Source organism: Sycon ciliatum, chromosome 2 (genome assembly GCF_964019385.1).
Source record: "Sycon ciliatum chromosome 2, ocSycCili1.1, whole genome shotgun sequence".
Classification (NCBI taxonomy): Eukaryota; Metazoa; Porifera; class Calcarea; order Leucosolenida; family Sycettidae; genus Sycon; species Sycon ciliatum.
Window position 1 is genome coordinate 4716365 of NC_088644.1, and position 17698 is coordinate 4734062.

The 17698-nt window shown below is 47.4% G+C and overlaps 1 protein-coding gene across 2 annotated transcripts; it reads left to right on the forward strand.

Annotated features, from left to right (window-relative positions):
• Positions 1-410: 410 nt before the first annotated feature.
• LOC135808347 (uncharacterized) lies at positions 411-15594 on the forward strand. Of its 2 annotated transcripts, XM_065321525.1 has the most exons (8): positions 411-1011; positions 6263-6509; positions 7553-7716; positions 8251-8345; positions 8844-8907; positions 12885-12922; positions 12953-13323; positions 14643-15594. In XM_065321525.1, exons 2-8 carry the CDS (start codon positions 6263-6265, stop codon positions 14804-14806), a joined length of 1143 nt encoding a protein of 380 aa, XP_065177597.1. In that variant the 5' UTR covers positions 411-1011; the 3' UTR covers positions 14807-15594. The 2 variants fall into 2 exon arrangements, with proteins under 2 accessions (XP_065177597.1, XP_065177596.1); XM_065321524.1 differs by having other exon boundaries at positions 413-1011; positions 12885-13323.
• Positions 15595-17698: the final 2104 nt, after the last annotated feature.

A 17698-nucleotide genomic window follows, 5' to 3' on the forward strand; every position in this document is an offset into this window, starting at 1 on the left:
TACTTTGCTAAGCTAACAACATACACCAAAATGTCAGTCTGGAGTCACGATGGCATTCCCGTTTCTGCTCGAGTGTAGATACACTTTCAACAATTCACGTCCAGCGACAAAACCATCGGGCAGTCAAGGAGCTCGACATGCTTTCTCGAGCGCTGTGCGCATGTCGTTGACTCGGGTCTCCGCCTGCGGCCCCATCACTCTCTCACTCTGCGCCCAAGGACACCACTGCAGGGCCGCGCGACGCCGCGACATGACTGCTGCAGCCGGCGGGCAGTGTGACCTGCATCAGTAACTAACACTTCCCGGCTTTCCCGAATCCGGATATCGGCTGACATACCTTTTCGCTGACGCTGACGACAGTGGCACACCGCTCCACATCCTCGGCTTGAGCTCAGTGCATACTGAAGAGTGGAGTGTGGTCTTTTGTTCACTGTTCAGCGCCAGATTTGCCCTAACTAAGATGGGCGAAAGTGACCATTGTGCATTAGCAGCCTGCTACGACCGTGCGAGACTGCCTCTTCGCTGAAGTGAATTTGCAGTGTCCAGTAATGATTGTTAGTGTGCATGCCAGTGCACTGCAGATGCGGTGGTAGAAGATCCACGGCCACGGCCACGAGAGTGCAGCAGACGAAACTAGTTCTTTTAGAAACTCTTCTTACCAACACTCGTTGTAGCATAGAGACGTGTTGGTGCGTGTGTTCGTGCCAGCTGCCTATTTCCCAACCCAACAAACAGGCGTGTTAGTCCTGAGTATGTCGATGTGTAAGCGACATCATCCGGCAGGGACACAAGAGTAAGTCAGTTCCAATTCTGAGGTAAACTTTCAACAACAGCGAACGCAGGCTATATTGGTGCAGTTAGCGCAGCAGCTTGCAGCTGAGATCGTTAGGAGGAAGACGAAGTCAAACTGTGACAGGCCGGCTTCCCCGCAGTGCGCAAGGTATTCGCAGCCGGAAAAGCGCCCGTCAAAGCGGATTATCCCCGCAGGTGACCGGACAGACGGCAAACAGGGTAAGCCGAGTAAGGTGTGTTTTGAGTTGTTTTTCTTCCCGCGTGGCAGTGCTGTGTAGAAAGGAGGCGTGGGGATTGCGTGCACCCTTTCCGTAACAACTGTGCGCGTACGCGTATCCGCCGCCTTTATCGTCCTCGAAATTCCTGTCATTTTTCGTGGTGGCGTCCAGCGTGCACTGCCTTGTGGACATAGTGGTGGGGAGTGGAGTGTTTGTCTCGGCAACCAGCATCGGCCTATCTATTGAGTATTGTAACTAACTAACTTTACTCTCTAGTCAAGAGGTCGATGCTATGATACCGGTACTGCGCCGGTAGTCAGTTCATAATTACAGTGCTGGCAACTGAAATCCGACCTCCTGAGCGGTGGGTTCACATTCTAGCGGTCCCTGTTTCGTAATTTTACCATCCCGTGCTGGGTCTTTGGGATGTGAGCGCACCGCTCAGGGGGTCGGATTTCAGTTGCCAGCACTGTACATGTATGTACTTTGGTTTCACAGGTAGACTCTATGTCACTATGTGTAGCTAGCCTAGTAGTGCTGTATTAGCTTATGAACGGTTTTGCAATGATGCACAAGAGCTTGATTGTCATCTGTCATCGAAATAAACTGGGTTCCGGCGACGAAGATGGATCGCGGAGTCAAGCCGTAGACTCCCTATTTGTTTGAGCCCCCCGGGTGCATTGTTCAGTTCCCAGCTGGGTAGATCTACTCTCTATAAATGCTGCGGTTCATTCTTGCCTGGACATGTGGATGACTTGAGCGGCAGGCCAACGAAGTCCAAAGTTGCATACGTGAATCAATTTCAGACCATCGGCGGTAGTTCCTTTGCTTCATGCCTGTTGACAGTACGTGTATTGTTCAAGGACGAATTACAGAGAGTGTGTGGGGGGGGGGGGGTAGGGAAACGTCGCGTGTCACCCACTCGGCCCTATATCTAGTAGCAAGGGCGTCGGAAGGTAATTTAGTGTGGTATGGTCAGCCATCTGAAGTACAATTTACTCGCGGGTGAGGGGTGGCTGAGCCGAAAATTTTGGAAATTTAGAGACCAAATCAGTGCATTGTATTACCCTAAAGATTCATGGGGTACTTGGGTCAAATAGTGGTACGGTCAATACCGTAGTGACCATACCATGTGCGACGTCCCTGAGTAGTCACATGATGGCTGTATGCCCCCCCCCCCCCCGTGTGGGTGCGAGCCATCGATGTCGGCTCCTTGAGGCAGTCGGTACCATGTAGACCTACCATGCAACTCACTGGTCGGCTTATACTGGTAGCAGCACTGCGGCAGGATATTCAATACTGAGTACAATGTCATGTACATCCCGGTCACTATCACTGCCTATCATGCACCGGTTTATCTTGAAAAAAATGTACACTGTCACCCGTACATGTACATGTGTGTCAACGATATGGATAGGAAGAACTCCCTTCTTGTGAACACTGAATACCACAGTCCACAGGTACCTTGGTCAGTTGGTCACTTGGTTTTCCTCCTAAACTAGCTGCCCGTTGGTGAAGCTGTGTGTCTAGTAGTGTCAAGCTGGATCAGTGGTAATAGTACTAGTATGGCCTGTAACGGTCCTCTTCATAATGAAGAGGACAAACACATTATTACTGGGAAGTGTAGCTCCCATATCTGTGGTGTGGTAAGTTAACTAACTATGTGCCATGTGCATAGCACATCTGTGGTGTGGTGACTATGCACCACAGGCAACCTATGTAGCTGCCATTTTACCCATTTTGACTATGTAGTACCTACAGCATGGCAGCCATTTGCAGTTGTGGTGACCGGACAACACTGACTGCACAGGAGCTGGCTATGCGCCTGATTACATGTACTGCAAGTGCAGGTACATGTAGGACGTCTCACTGTCACTGTCACTGTCACTGACCCAATGACTGTACATGTATCTCACTCCACACTAGCACTAGTGGCAGCAGTGAATCTGCACTGGACTTCAGCATGCATTGCTATAGTGGCAGCAGTGAATCTGCACTGGACTTCAGCATGCATTGCTATAGTGGCAGCAGTGAATCTGCACTGGACTTCAGCATGCATTGCTATAGTGGCAGCAGTGAATCTGCACTGGACTTCAGCATGCATTGCTATAGTGGCAGCAGTGAATCTGCACTGGACTTCAGCATGCATTGCTATAGTGGCAGCAGTGAATCTGCACTGGACTTCAGCATGCATTGCTATAGTGGCAGCAGTGAATCTGCACTGGACTTCAGCATGCATTGCTATAGTGGCAGCAGTGAATCTGCACTGGACTTCAGCATGCATTGCTATAGTGGCAGCAGTGAATCTGCACTGGACTTCAGCATGCATTGCTTCTCCATACATACCTTGAAAATGGTGGGACATGACAATCTTGAAGTTTTCCACAATACAATGTTGACATGTCAGTTGAAGAAAAGGGGTAGAGTTCAGGCACTCGTGTACTTCTGTAGATCTACTCCAAGAACTGTTACACGTCTCACCACATGGCCTTCTTAATTTAATTTTGCCACTAACTTGACACCGTGATGATGTGCAGGGACAAAATGTGAAAGAGGTGCATGCAGGGAGTGTGTCTATCGCCATCAGTGGAGTGTGTGTGTGTGTGTGTCTACATGTGTGTGTGTATGTGTGTGTGTGTGTACGCGCGCCTGTGTGTGTGTATGTGTGTGTGCATGCGTGTGTGTGCGCCTGTGCGTGCGTGTGCATTCGTGTGTATGTGCGTGCATGTGCGTATGTGTGTGTGTGTGTGTGTGTGTGTGTGTGTGTGTGTGTGTGTGTGTGTGTGTGTGTGTGTGCGTATGCGTGTGTGTTTGTGCGTGCCAGGGTGTAATGTGATTTGCGGTTGAGCAATGACTGGCGGTTTGCACATTGGTAACAACAATACTGGTAACAGTTCACTACATGTACAGCGACCCAACTGACCCCACGAGTCATTCACACCAGAATCCCAGTTCACTTTGGAATTTATTTATCCCATACCATCAAGTCACCACTAAAATGATACAGGATCCTTCACATCGACTGAGTTTACAAACCCATCCCAGCTCTGATGAAGGAACACTTGAATTGAAGTATGTTGAATTATGTTCCATGCAAGTAGTTGACTGGTCCTTGCATTGTTTGACTTACTAGCTACAAATCGACTAGCCTATTAGCCTACCTTAGTGTCTTGTATTAATTTAGGGGTGAAACGAACGAACGAAAGTTCGAATATTCGTTCGAAAAATTTGAAAACGAACGAACGAACTCGCAAGATTGATAAACGAACACAGCAAGCAAGCATAAAGATCGCTTGTGACTAGATCACGAAGGAGCCGCGGAGGTTGGGAGATCGCGAGCTTGCACGCTGATCGACTGCGTTTGCCTTGATGATCACTTGAAGCAAGTTGAAGGAGTTGAGTGTCGCGTCGGGACAAAGTTTCTTGAAATATTTCTGTGTGTCCGTTTGAGTTAGATTTGTACTCGTAGTGAAAGGATTCGAGTCGCTTGTGACATCTGTTCCCGAAAGCAAACGTTCACTCGTTGCAATCATGTCAAAACATTCGAGCCTTTCATCGCGATCCGGAGTTGGAGCGGAATTTGATAAAGTGGTTGGGAAAGACGAAGTCCTTTTCTCAATTTCAAAAAGGTTCTATCACACAGCAGAGCGACGACGAGCAATCTTCGTACCCACCTCAAGAAGTACCGTTCTCCTGCTCTGACGACCTGAGCTAGCGATGAGAAGAAAACTCTCGTCCGGACGATGGTGATGGACTTTGCAGCTAGCTGCAAAACCCTGTGATTCAGCTCAGGCGGACGCGATAAAAAAATATTTCTGTTCTGGCAGTGTATCGTACACCGTCAATACTGAACTGTGGCCAGCCAAGTACAGAGAACGCCTGTACTGACAGACGGCTGTATGGTCTTCAAAAAAATTCATCCATGAAATACATAATGGAGAATGTTCGTTCGAGTTCGTTCGTTAGTGTGACCGTTCGTTCGTATTCAAAATTCGATGTTCGTTTCACCCCTAGTATTAAAGCCTGTCATGTCTCATATAGAAGCCTGATTTTCAAGATACACTGTCGGCACATAAGCCTGGTTTTAGTGTTGACATACATAGAAATACCTGTCTTGTATAGAAGCCTGTCTCATATAGAAGCCTGCAAAATTTCCCCAAGAAAGTCATATCAGCCGTGGCTTTTATACACGACTTTAAGGTATTATAACTACTAGAAGTATTCAAACTTACAAAGAGCTGCACGAAATCTGGGACAGACAATACTGGTTGGCAGTCTCACACTGGCATGACACTTACCATGTGTATGTGTGTGTGTGTGTCCCATATGGTGCAGTGGTATGTGCAGCGATTTCCAATCGATAGGTTGCGGGTTCGATTCCCGACGATTATGGTCACACGTCTTTCTTCTCTTCCTCAGACTCTTCATGACTTTTCTTTCATTCTCCTGGGTGGTTACCAACAGCCAGTGCATGCCGGAGTATGTAGTGTGATGTGTGTGCGGGAAAAAGAAAAAAATGAAAAGACCAAAAATAGGGATTCACTGGCCAGAAAAAGTCACTTCAAATAGCTGTATGGTGTAGACCAGGCTGAATAGTGACGGTCAATCCTTCAGCCTTGCAAGCTGTTGAATGGTGCAATCCCAGCACAAGTTGCTATGGCTTCTGCCGTAGCATTGCTATCATCGCCTCCGGCGATGGGCGTCAAAAGGTCAAAGGTGTGCCTGTGTATGTGTGTGTGTGTGTGTGTGTGTGTCCCATATGGTGCAGTGCAGTCGATTTCCAATCGAGAGGTTGCGGGTTCAATTCCCGACGATTGTGGTCGCACACGTCCTTCTTCTCTTTCTCGGACTCTTCCTGACTTTTCTTTCATTCTCCTGGGTGGTTACCAACAGCCAGTGTATGCCGGAGTGTGTGGTGTGGTGTGTGTGTGTAGAAAAAAAATGGAAAAATGAAAAAATGAAAAAAAATAGGGATTCACTGGCCAGAAAAGTCACTTCAAACAGCTGTGTGGTGGATACCAGGCTAAAACTAGTGGCGGTCAATTCATCAGCCTTGCAAGCTGTTGAATGGTATAATCCCAGCACAAGTCGCTATGTCTAACATAGCTGTTCGCTATCATCGCTTCCGCGATGGGCATGTCTGAGGTCTGAGGTGTGTGTGTGTGTGTGTGTATGTGTATGTGTATGTGCATGTGTGTGTGTGTGTGTGTACATGTGTGTGTGTCTGTGTGTACTTGCATGCGTATTGCCAGATGCCGTCACGCTCACCGCACCGAAGCACTGTCCGTTGCCAACTAGCAGTAGCAGTACTGACGCTGTACCAGTGCTGTCTGCATGGTGTGCACTCCTACTCCACTGGTGCTCCAGCATTTGCTTGTGGTGCCATGCGACCAATGCATCAAATAGGTCCTATCCAATTTCAACCTGCGTCAGGAGATGGGACGAACAGCATTACGACGAACATTGGGCCAACTTATTTACCTTCAACTACCTATGCTGGTAAAGGTGGACTCTAGGCTTAATCATGAGAAACTGATCACACATGGCGGTATGCGTCTGTTGAATATGCCAACCTTCCCTGCAAACTGCAATGTGTACGTGGTTGTGCGTGTTGTGTCGGTACACCCTCTGAACGCGGTGGGAACACTTGGCGCCGCAATCATGCCAGCCTGGAAGGGGAGAACTACCGACCCCCCTACCAGTACAAGGTGGCTCAGAATTCATCTACCGGCTTCAGTATTTGTATAATATTTTTATATTAATGAATTGATGATGGGCATTATGCAGTTGCATTGGGTGAAATCCAACCAACAGTGCATATTAGACGCCCTCCATATGCACGGCGCTTGACGCCCATGCAGGAAGTGGCACAGATGCGGCCAGACGTACACATGTACGAATACAACGATGTTATCGAAAACTGGTCCAGGGCGCCAGTTTGGCACTTTGGGTGGGATTTCACCGAGCACCACTGTACTTGTGTACAGTAAGATCGGGCGCCGAAGAACGCAGGGGCTCGAGCGCAGCCTAGGAAAGTTCTTTAAATTTTTGATTCTAGCCAGACCGTTCTTATTCACACGCGCGCGGCGAGTCGAGTGACGTCATGACGTTTGTCATGTACATGTACATGTGGTGCAATGTAGTACTTCTTAAACTAGTGGGCGTCGTAAATGGGAGTGACTGTACATGTAGCAGTTACTGTTTGCACGTGTACATGACATGTACTCACCTCCCATACATGTACAATTTAGATCTACGTGTAAATTTTTAAAAGTGTTCTTAAATCTGATAATTCTAGCCTGGACTGTTCTTAAATTTTGCCGGTTTTCCAGCCTGGGTGTTCTTCGGCGAGGTGTTCTTCGGCGCCCGATCTTACTGTACTGTACCGTATTGATGTGGACAGGTTTCCTAATACGCTGTATAAGCTCGAACTTGTGCATGGCTGTGTTTGCAGTTACCGTGGTTTCAAGTATTGATGTGGATAGGTTTCCTAATAGTAATACGTTGTATATGCTCGAACCTGTGCATGGCTGTGTTTGCAGTTACCGTGGTTTCAAGCGGCCTGGCAATAAATGGTATATTCTGCCAAGTACGCAGTGCGGCAACACCTCGTGATGGCACCTCACCGCCGATTGGTTCTTTCACCACGTTCGGCAACACACAACTTGTGGACTGCACTGGACAAATACCAGGCACCACCAGTTCAGTAAGATGTTCATGTGCATATACCATGCAGTGTGAGTGAGCTTCGGTACACGTGCATGCAACATGCAGTGGGAGTGAGCTCCGGTACATGTGCATGCAACATGCAGTGGGTGTGAGCTCCGGTATATGTGCATACACCATGCAGTGGGAGTGAGCTCCGGTACATGTGCTGGCAAGTCCTGCACCGAAACACCTATTTGAGAGGCGTTGCATGAAGCACGATACTGCCGACATTGAGTGCGGCACAGGGTGAGCACTAGTACTGAGGCAAGATGCCTGGCAACAGATGAGATAGCACACAAACCCTGCATGAACAAATCCTACACCGGGGGATTGTACTTCCCTGGGCATGCATGGTATAAATATACTCGGGGAGAGTTGTGGTTGACGGTGAAACCCACAGTTACAGCAAAAACACTTTGATTCCTTTTTTCAAGTGTGTATGGTATAATATATAGCTTGTCCGTACCTGACTTGTATGGGGGCTATCGTTATCTCTTATCTGTGTTCATTCACTTCATTGTGACAATGTCAGTCTGCAGGCATAACGCACACGCAGCGTCTTGCCACGCAGTCCTTGACCATACCGTGGACATCCCCTGCTGAACCAGCCGGAGACCTGCTTGTTAGGTACGTGTGGCACAGCCAGAATCTACCTCCCAACTGACAGGTTCCTCCAGGACTTATAACATGGCATCTGCACAAGGAGGTGACTGTATAATCGCAGCAGCAACAGCAACAGAGATTTCCAAGTCATCTACATCGTAGACGTTGCTGTGTGGGACCTTTAGTCAGCCGGCCGGTAAACACGAATATGTCCCAGCTACCAGTGAGGGGTACAGGATACCCAAGACTACATGCAAGGTCACGCATGAGCTCGAGCACACAGTTATGATTAGAACTATAGCAGGCAAAGGCCATAATCTGCCGGCTTTGTAGCTCTTCTGGACGCTGGGTTTGTGTGTGTGTGGGAGGGGGGGGGGGGTAGTTCTTCCAAGCCAGGGGGGGGGGGGGGGGGGGACAAGGAGGTCCACTACCGCCCAGTAATTCTCCCAGAAACATTACCATGTTCTGATTGGTGTAGCAGATTCTTCTCGCATTTCTACCCTGATGTCCTGTGATCTACAGATGTACAGTGGTTCACACAGTACCCATGTTCCATACTCAGATTCCGTCGGCTGTTTTCTCGCCGGTAAGCTGGTGATGTTGTGTCGCACCTAGCCATGCAACGCTCTTGACGCTTCAGTGATGTGTGTGGGGTCTAATAGAATACTTCGCAGACAAGATGGAGGAATCATCCACGTGTTGTCCTTACTACTACAATATATAGGCCTGTATTACACGATACTTGAATACTTCTGGTTCATACATCGTCGATTCGACCAGCTTGACGAATACTGTCACTGAGTGTGTGCGTGCTGGAACAAGTCTATACAACTACTGCCTCCAGAAACAAAACAATTTTGTGACTTCGATCAACCTATCAGTCCTTGTGAATTGAGCTCTGAGGAATCGAGCAATGGTGACTCTGAGTGTGCCGAGCGCTGGTCTCTTTTGTATGATAGTGCAGTCAAAACCTGGTGAGATGTACCCACAAGGGAACCTGGAAAAATGCTTCCTAGACAAAGCACTTGCTGCACCCGCACTGCAATCAAGTGTTCCAATGTTTCGTCAACTGCAAAAAGTATTGTACTGCACGATAGTACGTCTTACACCCTATATGTCCTAGGCGGTCTTGACTTGATACATATTTAAAACAAGTCCATTGCATATCCACTCATTGTCTTGAAGTGTTTTTCTTCAACTGAATCAAATTTCTTGTCCAAATTAACTCACGAAGCTTCTGTTTCCAGAGGAAGAATTGAGTATAAAATCAAGTTCTTGTTTTTACCTTGTACATGTAGATGTATGTAACAGTTAGTAGATGGAGGGGTGGGTATGTCTTTAGGTCTCAAGGCTTCAATTTTAGGTCTCCACGGAATTTCCATTGCCGAGTGAAATTCAATTTCCGTGGTACCAGTATATTGATAGGAATCTTTAAACGGGAAGTATACCCTAAAATCAAATGTTCACCAGTTGTAGTCTTCGGGGTGCTGGGTCGAATGGTCTTTGTCCGAGGAAGCTAAGACGCTCCCTTCCTCCTTTATTCCCAATTGAACTCGTGCACTTCCACCGAAACTGGGTGACTGCGCCCTACTAGATGGGGATTTGTATGTAAAATGTAGTGTTGAAACGAATAATCGAATAATTTAGAATATTTGTGGGGTGAACGAATAATAGAATAGTCGTAGGAATTGTCAGAAATCGAAAAAAAAAAAAAAAAAAAAAAGCGATCTATGCTCAGTGCTGACCCTGCTGATATTTGCACGGCGTAGATCTGCTCGTAGTATTTCTTCTCAATCTCCTCTCCTCCAAGTTTTAATCTCCTATCGGTATCTAGTAATACTTCTGTTCTTTCCATAAGAGGGAAACATGGATGTAGTGAATGTGATTTTCGGTCTTTGACCACTTTGTGGTGGGTCTGATCTACTCACCTCCCACCGCTTGGCCTATTTAGGAGCTGCATCTGCGCCTTGATCCAAGAGGGTGGTGGCTTTCCTGCAGATGCGGAAAACTCGGCTTCTAGCCGAGTCTCACACGATCTGTGAACGTTTTTCTCCATACTGTGCTCTTCTGTCATGTCTGCACCCTGTACTTGCCAGTGCACATACTGGTAGATCTACATGTACATGTACGTGCATGACATTGTGCTGTTATGCACCTCCACAATACAAAATCCGATAATCAGCGAAAAATTTCAAAAAAAAACTACTTAAAAAGTGCTGAAAAAGTGTTGAAAAATTCCATCATGTGTATGATAGAATATAGATTATTCGTTCGAAGAATCCGTGTTCGGTTTAAACACTAGTAAAATGTGACTAAAAGCGCCATTTCGTTCTTACAAATAGCACGGATGACCGTGATTGGCCCATGGTTGTAATCTTTTGAACGCTGAGTCGACTGGTTTTGGTCCGAAAAGGCTGCGATGTAGCGTTCGACCCTTATTCCCAATCGAACACGGTTGAGTAAGCGGTCACGTGCTCATGCGTACACCAGTCACCTGGTCATGCGTACACCAGTCACCTGGTCATGCGTACACCAGTCACCTGGTCATGCGTACACCAGTCACCTGCTCATGCGTACACCAGTCACCTGGTCACGTCATCGTACCTGCAGGCTACAAACTTCACACCAAGGCTCAATTCAAGGGTTCAAAGGTTCAACTCGAGTGACAGGAACGTGCTCAAGCAGGCTGTAAGTTGTAGCCTGTGGGTACGCATGAACAGGTGACTGGTGTACGCATGAGCAGGTGACTGGTGTACGCATGAGCAGGTGACTGGTGTACGCATGAGCAGGTGACTGGTGTACGCATGACCAGGTGACTGGTGAACGCATGACCAGGTGACTGGTGTACGCATGAGCACGTGACCGCTTACCCAACCGTGTTCGATTGGCAATCAGGGCTGAACGCTGCATCGCAGCTTTTCGAACCAAAACCAGTCGACTCAGTGTCCAAAGGATTACAACTTATGGGCCAATCGCGGTCATCCGTGCTTTTATAAGAACGAAATGGCACTTTTAGTCACATTTTGCATACAAATCCCCATCTATTAGGGCGCAGTCACCCAGTTTCGGTGGAAGTGGTGAGTTCGATTGGGAATAAAGGAGGAAGGGAGTGTCTCAGCGTCCTCGTACCATGACCATTCGACTCAGCACCCCGAAGACTTAGGGGCCGTCCGTAAATATCGATGTTTTTTTAGAGACGATATTGGTGCTTCCAGTCTCCCTTGACCCCCCCCCCCCCCCCTCCCCCAGAAGACGCACATGTACATCTAGATCATGGAATCAATATTTTTGGATGCTCATTTTTTTCCTTTTTTTGTCAATAATATGAACCCAAGATGGCAAGTTTGCAGTATTTATATGGTCTAATTGAGAAGGAGAGCATTATGACTTTTTTGGTCGCCCTCGAGAACACTTGTGGCCAGCAGCCTTCTTTTGCTGCATTAGCCCATAGTAGGTGGTGAAGGCTAATCCACAAGTAGAAGCACCATCCAAATACGAGCACACATGCTCCTTCTGCTGCCTGGATGTAGTGCCTTCACTGCTATGACTCAGGCGGTTGTGGCGAAGCTTATCAGCCGCTGACAAGAAGACATACTTGCAGTGCTCGCATCGCTCCGTTGTACCATTCTCAGCGTCTGTGCCAGCTTGGCGATGGATAAACTAGTCTGCCGGTGCAGCCTTTGCCAAGAGCAAATCCTTGTTCAGACAGTGAAGACTGGAAACTCTTGTGGAGTTCGTCCGTGTTTGTTCGCACTGCCTCTACGTCTTGAAAAAGGTCTCCTGCAGGCATCGTTCGGCCGATTTCCACAATCAATAGCTAGTTCTTTTGCTCTTGAAATTCGCCATGGGCGTACAGCTTCCAATTTTTGATTTTGTTCTTGTGTCGCGAGTTTTAGCTCCGCGAACGGAGGCTGGTTTCACATTTCTTGTATAGCCATTTAGACGTCCGCGTGCACATGGTGCAGGGATCGGCGAAACTTCAGATATTTACATCGATATTTTTCTGATGCTCGAAAAGACGCACATGGCTCAAACCCCTTCCCCCCCCCCAGACGCACCAATATCGTCTCTAAAAAAACATCGATATTTACGGACGGCCCCTTAATTAACTGGTGAACACTTGATTTTAGGGTATACTTCCCCTTTTAAAACGTACATTCATCAAGTTGGTTGCTCCAACGAGGAGCACACGCTTCTTGCCGAACTTGACAATTGAGTAGGCTGAGGAAGATTGTGCCTGAAAAGCGCAGTCTACTCCTCAGCCTACTCAAGCTCAACTGATGAGGGGTGAATTCCCCGAAACACTGTGTATTGAGCAGGGAGTGGTGCTTTCTTTCAGGTTTGCCGAGCGGAAGGTGCGACGTGCTCCTCATGTGCTCCGGATGGCAGTCGTGAGTCAGTCAAGTGTCAAGTTCGGCAAGAAGCGTGTGCTCCTCGTTGGAGCAACCAACTTCATGACTATTACCGCCGAAGTCGCAACTTCTAAGTTCGTACATTCATTAGTTGAGGAATTGAACCTTTAAAACGTGTTTGATTTCCTATGCACTTCTTTTCCTCTTGTAGGCCAGCAGCACTACAACAGAAACTACTACTACTCCATCAATGACCATGACACAAACAACTCCCCCAGTAATGACCATGACACAAACAACTCCCCCAGTAATGACTACGGCTGAAACAACTCCTCCATCAACGACCATGGCTGAAACACCTCCTCCATCAACGACCATGGCTGAAACACCTCCTCCATCAACGACCATGACACAAACAACCCAAGCTGAAACAACTGGCATAGGCCTGACTACCACTGCAGGCACACTACCAGCAACCACATCTCTGCCGCTCACGACGCCGGAATTGATGACTGTGGCAACCACGTCAACAACCAACGTGCCAATGCCCGCAACAACTGTACCTGCTGGAATGACTACAACGTTACCAGTTCCCACCTCACCGATCACCGTATCCCAAGCCACAGACTTACCGACAACTCCCACTCCAGGTCAGCAATTCACTAATGAAAGAGGAAGTGCATGTATTGCCTAAAATCAAGATTTCACTGCCTGTGCCTGTAGTCTCTTGGGCCGCGCTGAGTCGAATGCCATTAGTCTGAGGAAGCTGAGTTGCTCCCGTCGTCCTATATTCCCAATCAAACTCACGCACATCCCTCGAAATGCGACCAGTACGCCCTACTGAGTAGTACACCCTACGGAGTAGATAGGGACTTGTGTAGAAACCCGTAGATCGCACGTCCACCAATGGAAGCGACGGTCGGTAGAGTCACTTCGACGAGGGCACTCTTCTTCAGCTATGGATGGTGATCGTGGCCATCACTATGGTGATCATGGCCATCACTATGGTGATCATGGCCATCACTGCATACCAGTACTCACAAGTACACAGTCCACTGGTACAGGTACGGTGGCAGACTGGTGAACACCTCACTACGGGAACGCATTCGATTGGGAGTAGCGCCGACCGTTGGACGACTTCTCGGACTGAGGCCATTTGATTCAGGGTCCAGAAGACTACAGGTTTTAATAGTTTTTTTTCCCGTTCTTCTGTAAGAACGAAGCAGCGCTCTGAGTGAAATTTCCTGCAAAATCCCTATCTTTCATTGTGCACTCACCCGATTCAAGCTCAGGGGAAGTGTGTTAGTTGGATTGGGAATATAGGACGAAGGGAGGGTCTCAGCTTCCTCTGACCAAGACCATTCTACACAGCGCTCAGAAGACTACAGGTAGCGAAATGTTCATGAAATGCGATATATGGAAGTCAGTGAAACGATATGGTTTGAGTTTTCTCAGAGTGCAACTGGTCAGGGGTTTTCAACTCAATGGCATGTAGCTGGGTACTGTAAGCCTACAAATTTTCGGCACATTCAAATTTCGGCCTCCCAGGGCTAAAACTCATTTCGGCTGCAACACATTGTCGGCCTGTACTGCTGCTGCCTGCTTAATTGTCACGCTGAACCTTGCAAAACAAAATTTCGGCTGCAACAAATTTCAGCCAAGAGGCATAGCATTTCAGACAAAAAAAACGTGAGCAGAAGAGGTGTGAAGTGGTATTGCTCCATACGTGGTGTTGAGCACTCTGGGCAATCTAGGAATTCTCGCTTTTCTGTAGCATTTCAGACAAGTCACTGTTTCTACAGGCACCAAGACAGAAATGCAGAAATGCACAACCCTGAACTAGCGACTAGTCAACTAATAAAATTTGTACAGCAGTGCAGGCAAGTCAAATTTCCAAAAATGCTGTTCCGTCGAGGTTAGGCTGTTGTTGTTTGCTCTAACGGATTTGCTTGTGCATGCATCTTTGCAGGCACGCCGTGTCCCGAGTACACAGCAGCCACGGCGCCAGATGACCAGTATATCGCTCTGATGGGGTGCTACTCACGCCTAACTAGTGCATGGACAGTGGCATTCGAGAATTACGTCCGAACAGATGGCCAATGTGCCAGCAGCAGCAGCAGCAACGGCCTATGACTCCAATCCTAACTTCCTTAGAACGGCAAACAATCTACCAGCGACTTTCTCTCTTTGTGGGCGTGTATCTGCCATCACGATCATGGTGATGCTGTGCCATCACGATCATGGTGATGCTGTGCCCACTTGGGTCAGTGCGCTGCACACACACACTGCAATCTAGCAGAGAGATTTGCGCCCTTGAGGCCATGTGTACATACACCTACTAAGCTGTTTAGCACAGTTTGCACTGGATCTCTGGTATATTCTCTGCACCATGCATTGGGCTACATGCTGTCACAGTGTTGCTATTCATCAATTCAGAGCCCCAGGGTCCATGGGATTGGCACCAGTGACTATTAAAATCTAAAACTTATGTCACACAAGTTCTAAGTAAAGTCCCATGCTGCATTTATCTAGCACATTGATACTTCACACTTCATTGATACTTCACACTGAGTTCAGAAGTTCACACTGTGACAGTACAGTCAGAATCTAGTGACTGCAGCTAGGAACAAGACAGTACTGTATATTCAGTAAGTACTGTACTAGGATTCAACAGCCCATGTACAATGAAATGTGAATCTTTGCAAACACTGTTGCCAAGTACATGTAAAGTTGTAAACTGGAATACAGCTGTACTACTATTATTACAGTCTAGATCCAGATGCTTTTTTGCGAGTGATGGTGCACATTCTTTTAACCTGCCGTCGGTGGTGTGGTTGATCATCCATTGTCCAACGGTGGGTGGGAAACTGACAAAATGTGCAGAAAGAAGAAGCAGTGCGAGTCTCTCCCTCTCAATGTCAGCCTGGCTTCCCTAGCTCATGATCTTGTGTGCCATACAGGGGGGGGGGGGGGGGGGGGCATCATCTGGAAAGGTGTGAGAGTGCAGTGTTGATTTCTCAACAATCCACTTTTGTTTGTGCCAGTGCTAGTGCTACATGTCACTAACAGCGGTCCTTGTATCCATCTACAGTACTAATCAAATGATATGAGAAATCATTTCTGGATCCAGGCACCCTTTCATGGTTCCTACCCAGGCAGTTTTGATGCCATCCGTTACATTCAGTAATTACAGCAACACTAAGTACTGAAGTAGTAAGTACCCTTCCCACAGCCTGCATCCTTTACCAGACCTGAATCCCGGGCTCTGTTCCCAAGGCTGATTCCTCATTTCATTAGCTTACATCTCTCAGCGGCTCCAACGAACTACAGGCAGTGCTACTGTATTAGAGACGACTGAGCAGCCTCAGTACAGAACCAATACAGTGACATTGTATTGGTTCTGTACTGTGGCTGCTCATACATTGTATTACTAATGCAGGTTGCCTTTTTAAGTTTCAAATTTAGTTGGAACACACATACAAAACTTAGTTACGACGACTGGGATCAGCCATTAGTTGGTGGGGTCAACGCAAATAATTTAAAAGGAGGAAACACGGAGAATACGTAGCCAAGAGTGTGCAACTCCAATCTCTTGAGGTACATTGTACAATGGACTCACCCAGGTCGGACTATTTTGCGTCATGTTTGTGGTAGAAGTACATGCAGGAACAAATGTGTACACTGTGTATGTGCTGTATGTGCTGTATGTGCTGTATGTGCTGTATGTGCTGTATGTGCTTCTCGTGTAGATCGGTGTCAGTTGAGTTCATCAGGTTCAGGACGCATGGATAAACAGTCCGAACGTGCTGATTCGGCTACCGTGCGTCCGTAGCTGCAGCAATGTACAAATTCCTTGCACGTTTGATCTCTGGCTAGTGGGTGCGCATGATGGCATCAGCGAGCTGAATGGCTGGGAAAGACTGATGTCGTAAAAGATCCCACCGTGGGATGAGAGAGCTTCAAGTTGCACACTCTTTTTTGTCATGCTCTTGGAAATTGAAGATGACAAACTTCTTCGGCGCATAACTGAGCGTAACTCTACTGTGTACAACTTTGTGGTGGAAACTCATGCGAGCGTACACTTTATTATTACTCAATCTGCGGACGGAACTGTTTCGTCCTTTGTGGACTATCAGCGCAGCACAGAGAAAATGCGGCCGAACCAGATAGCAATGAAATATAAAATTTCTAAAGCCAGATTTAAATCAGGCCCGAACGTACCTTGCCTTTATCAGCCTTTTCGCGTTGACATCGCCAAGCAAGCCTGTACATTCCCATGGGTTAAGTAGTTACGCGGGGTTTTATGCAAAACTTCTCGAAAACGCGTACGAAAGCCAATCATCCTGAGTCTGTACGTGAGGCCGGTTCAGCAAGGTATGGGCCAGGGCCTAGGGTACCGTAGTACTCCCCGGTATAACACGTTATTTTCGGTGTAACGTTAAATTTAGATCATCGGGCACCTAAACTAAAGGGCACCAAGCTAGGTACACTGTGTGAGATCAGGGAACGCTGGTCACCTAATCCTCTACATTACTTGTATACATAATCCCTCGTCATTACACCTAGTACCTGAACAGTAATGCTCTTCAATTGCTCAAGTGACTACTTTTTGTTGTTGTTGTAATCAGGTACATGTACATCAAGAGTACATAACCCCCGTTACTATTATGTACTCTGGGACTTGGGTACGTGTGGCTACATGGACACCGTATTTCTACGACTCCCTGGTTGTACGATGTAACACCGGTACACGTACGTGTACTTGCAAGGCAGACTACATGCACATAGTCATTATTAGAGAGGTTAAGTTACACGTTTTTTGCCCTTTTTCAAAACGCGGTGCAAATCTCACGTTACGTGTAATTTTTAGAGGTTAAGTTATACGTGCGACGTGACGTGAAATTTTGCCTGGCAGGATTCGGGTTTAGTTCGCACAAATATCAAATCTTCCAACAAACTCGATAAATTTCCATAAAATTCCGGAAACTCACACAAATTCGGTCGGGATAACCAAGCGAAACGTCC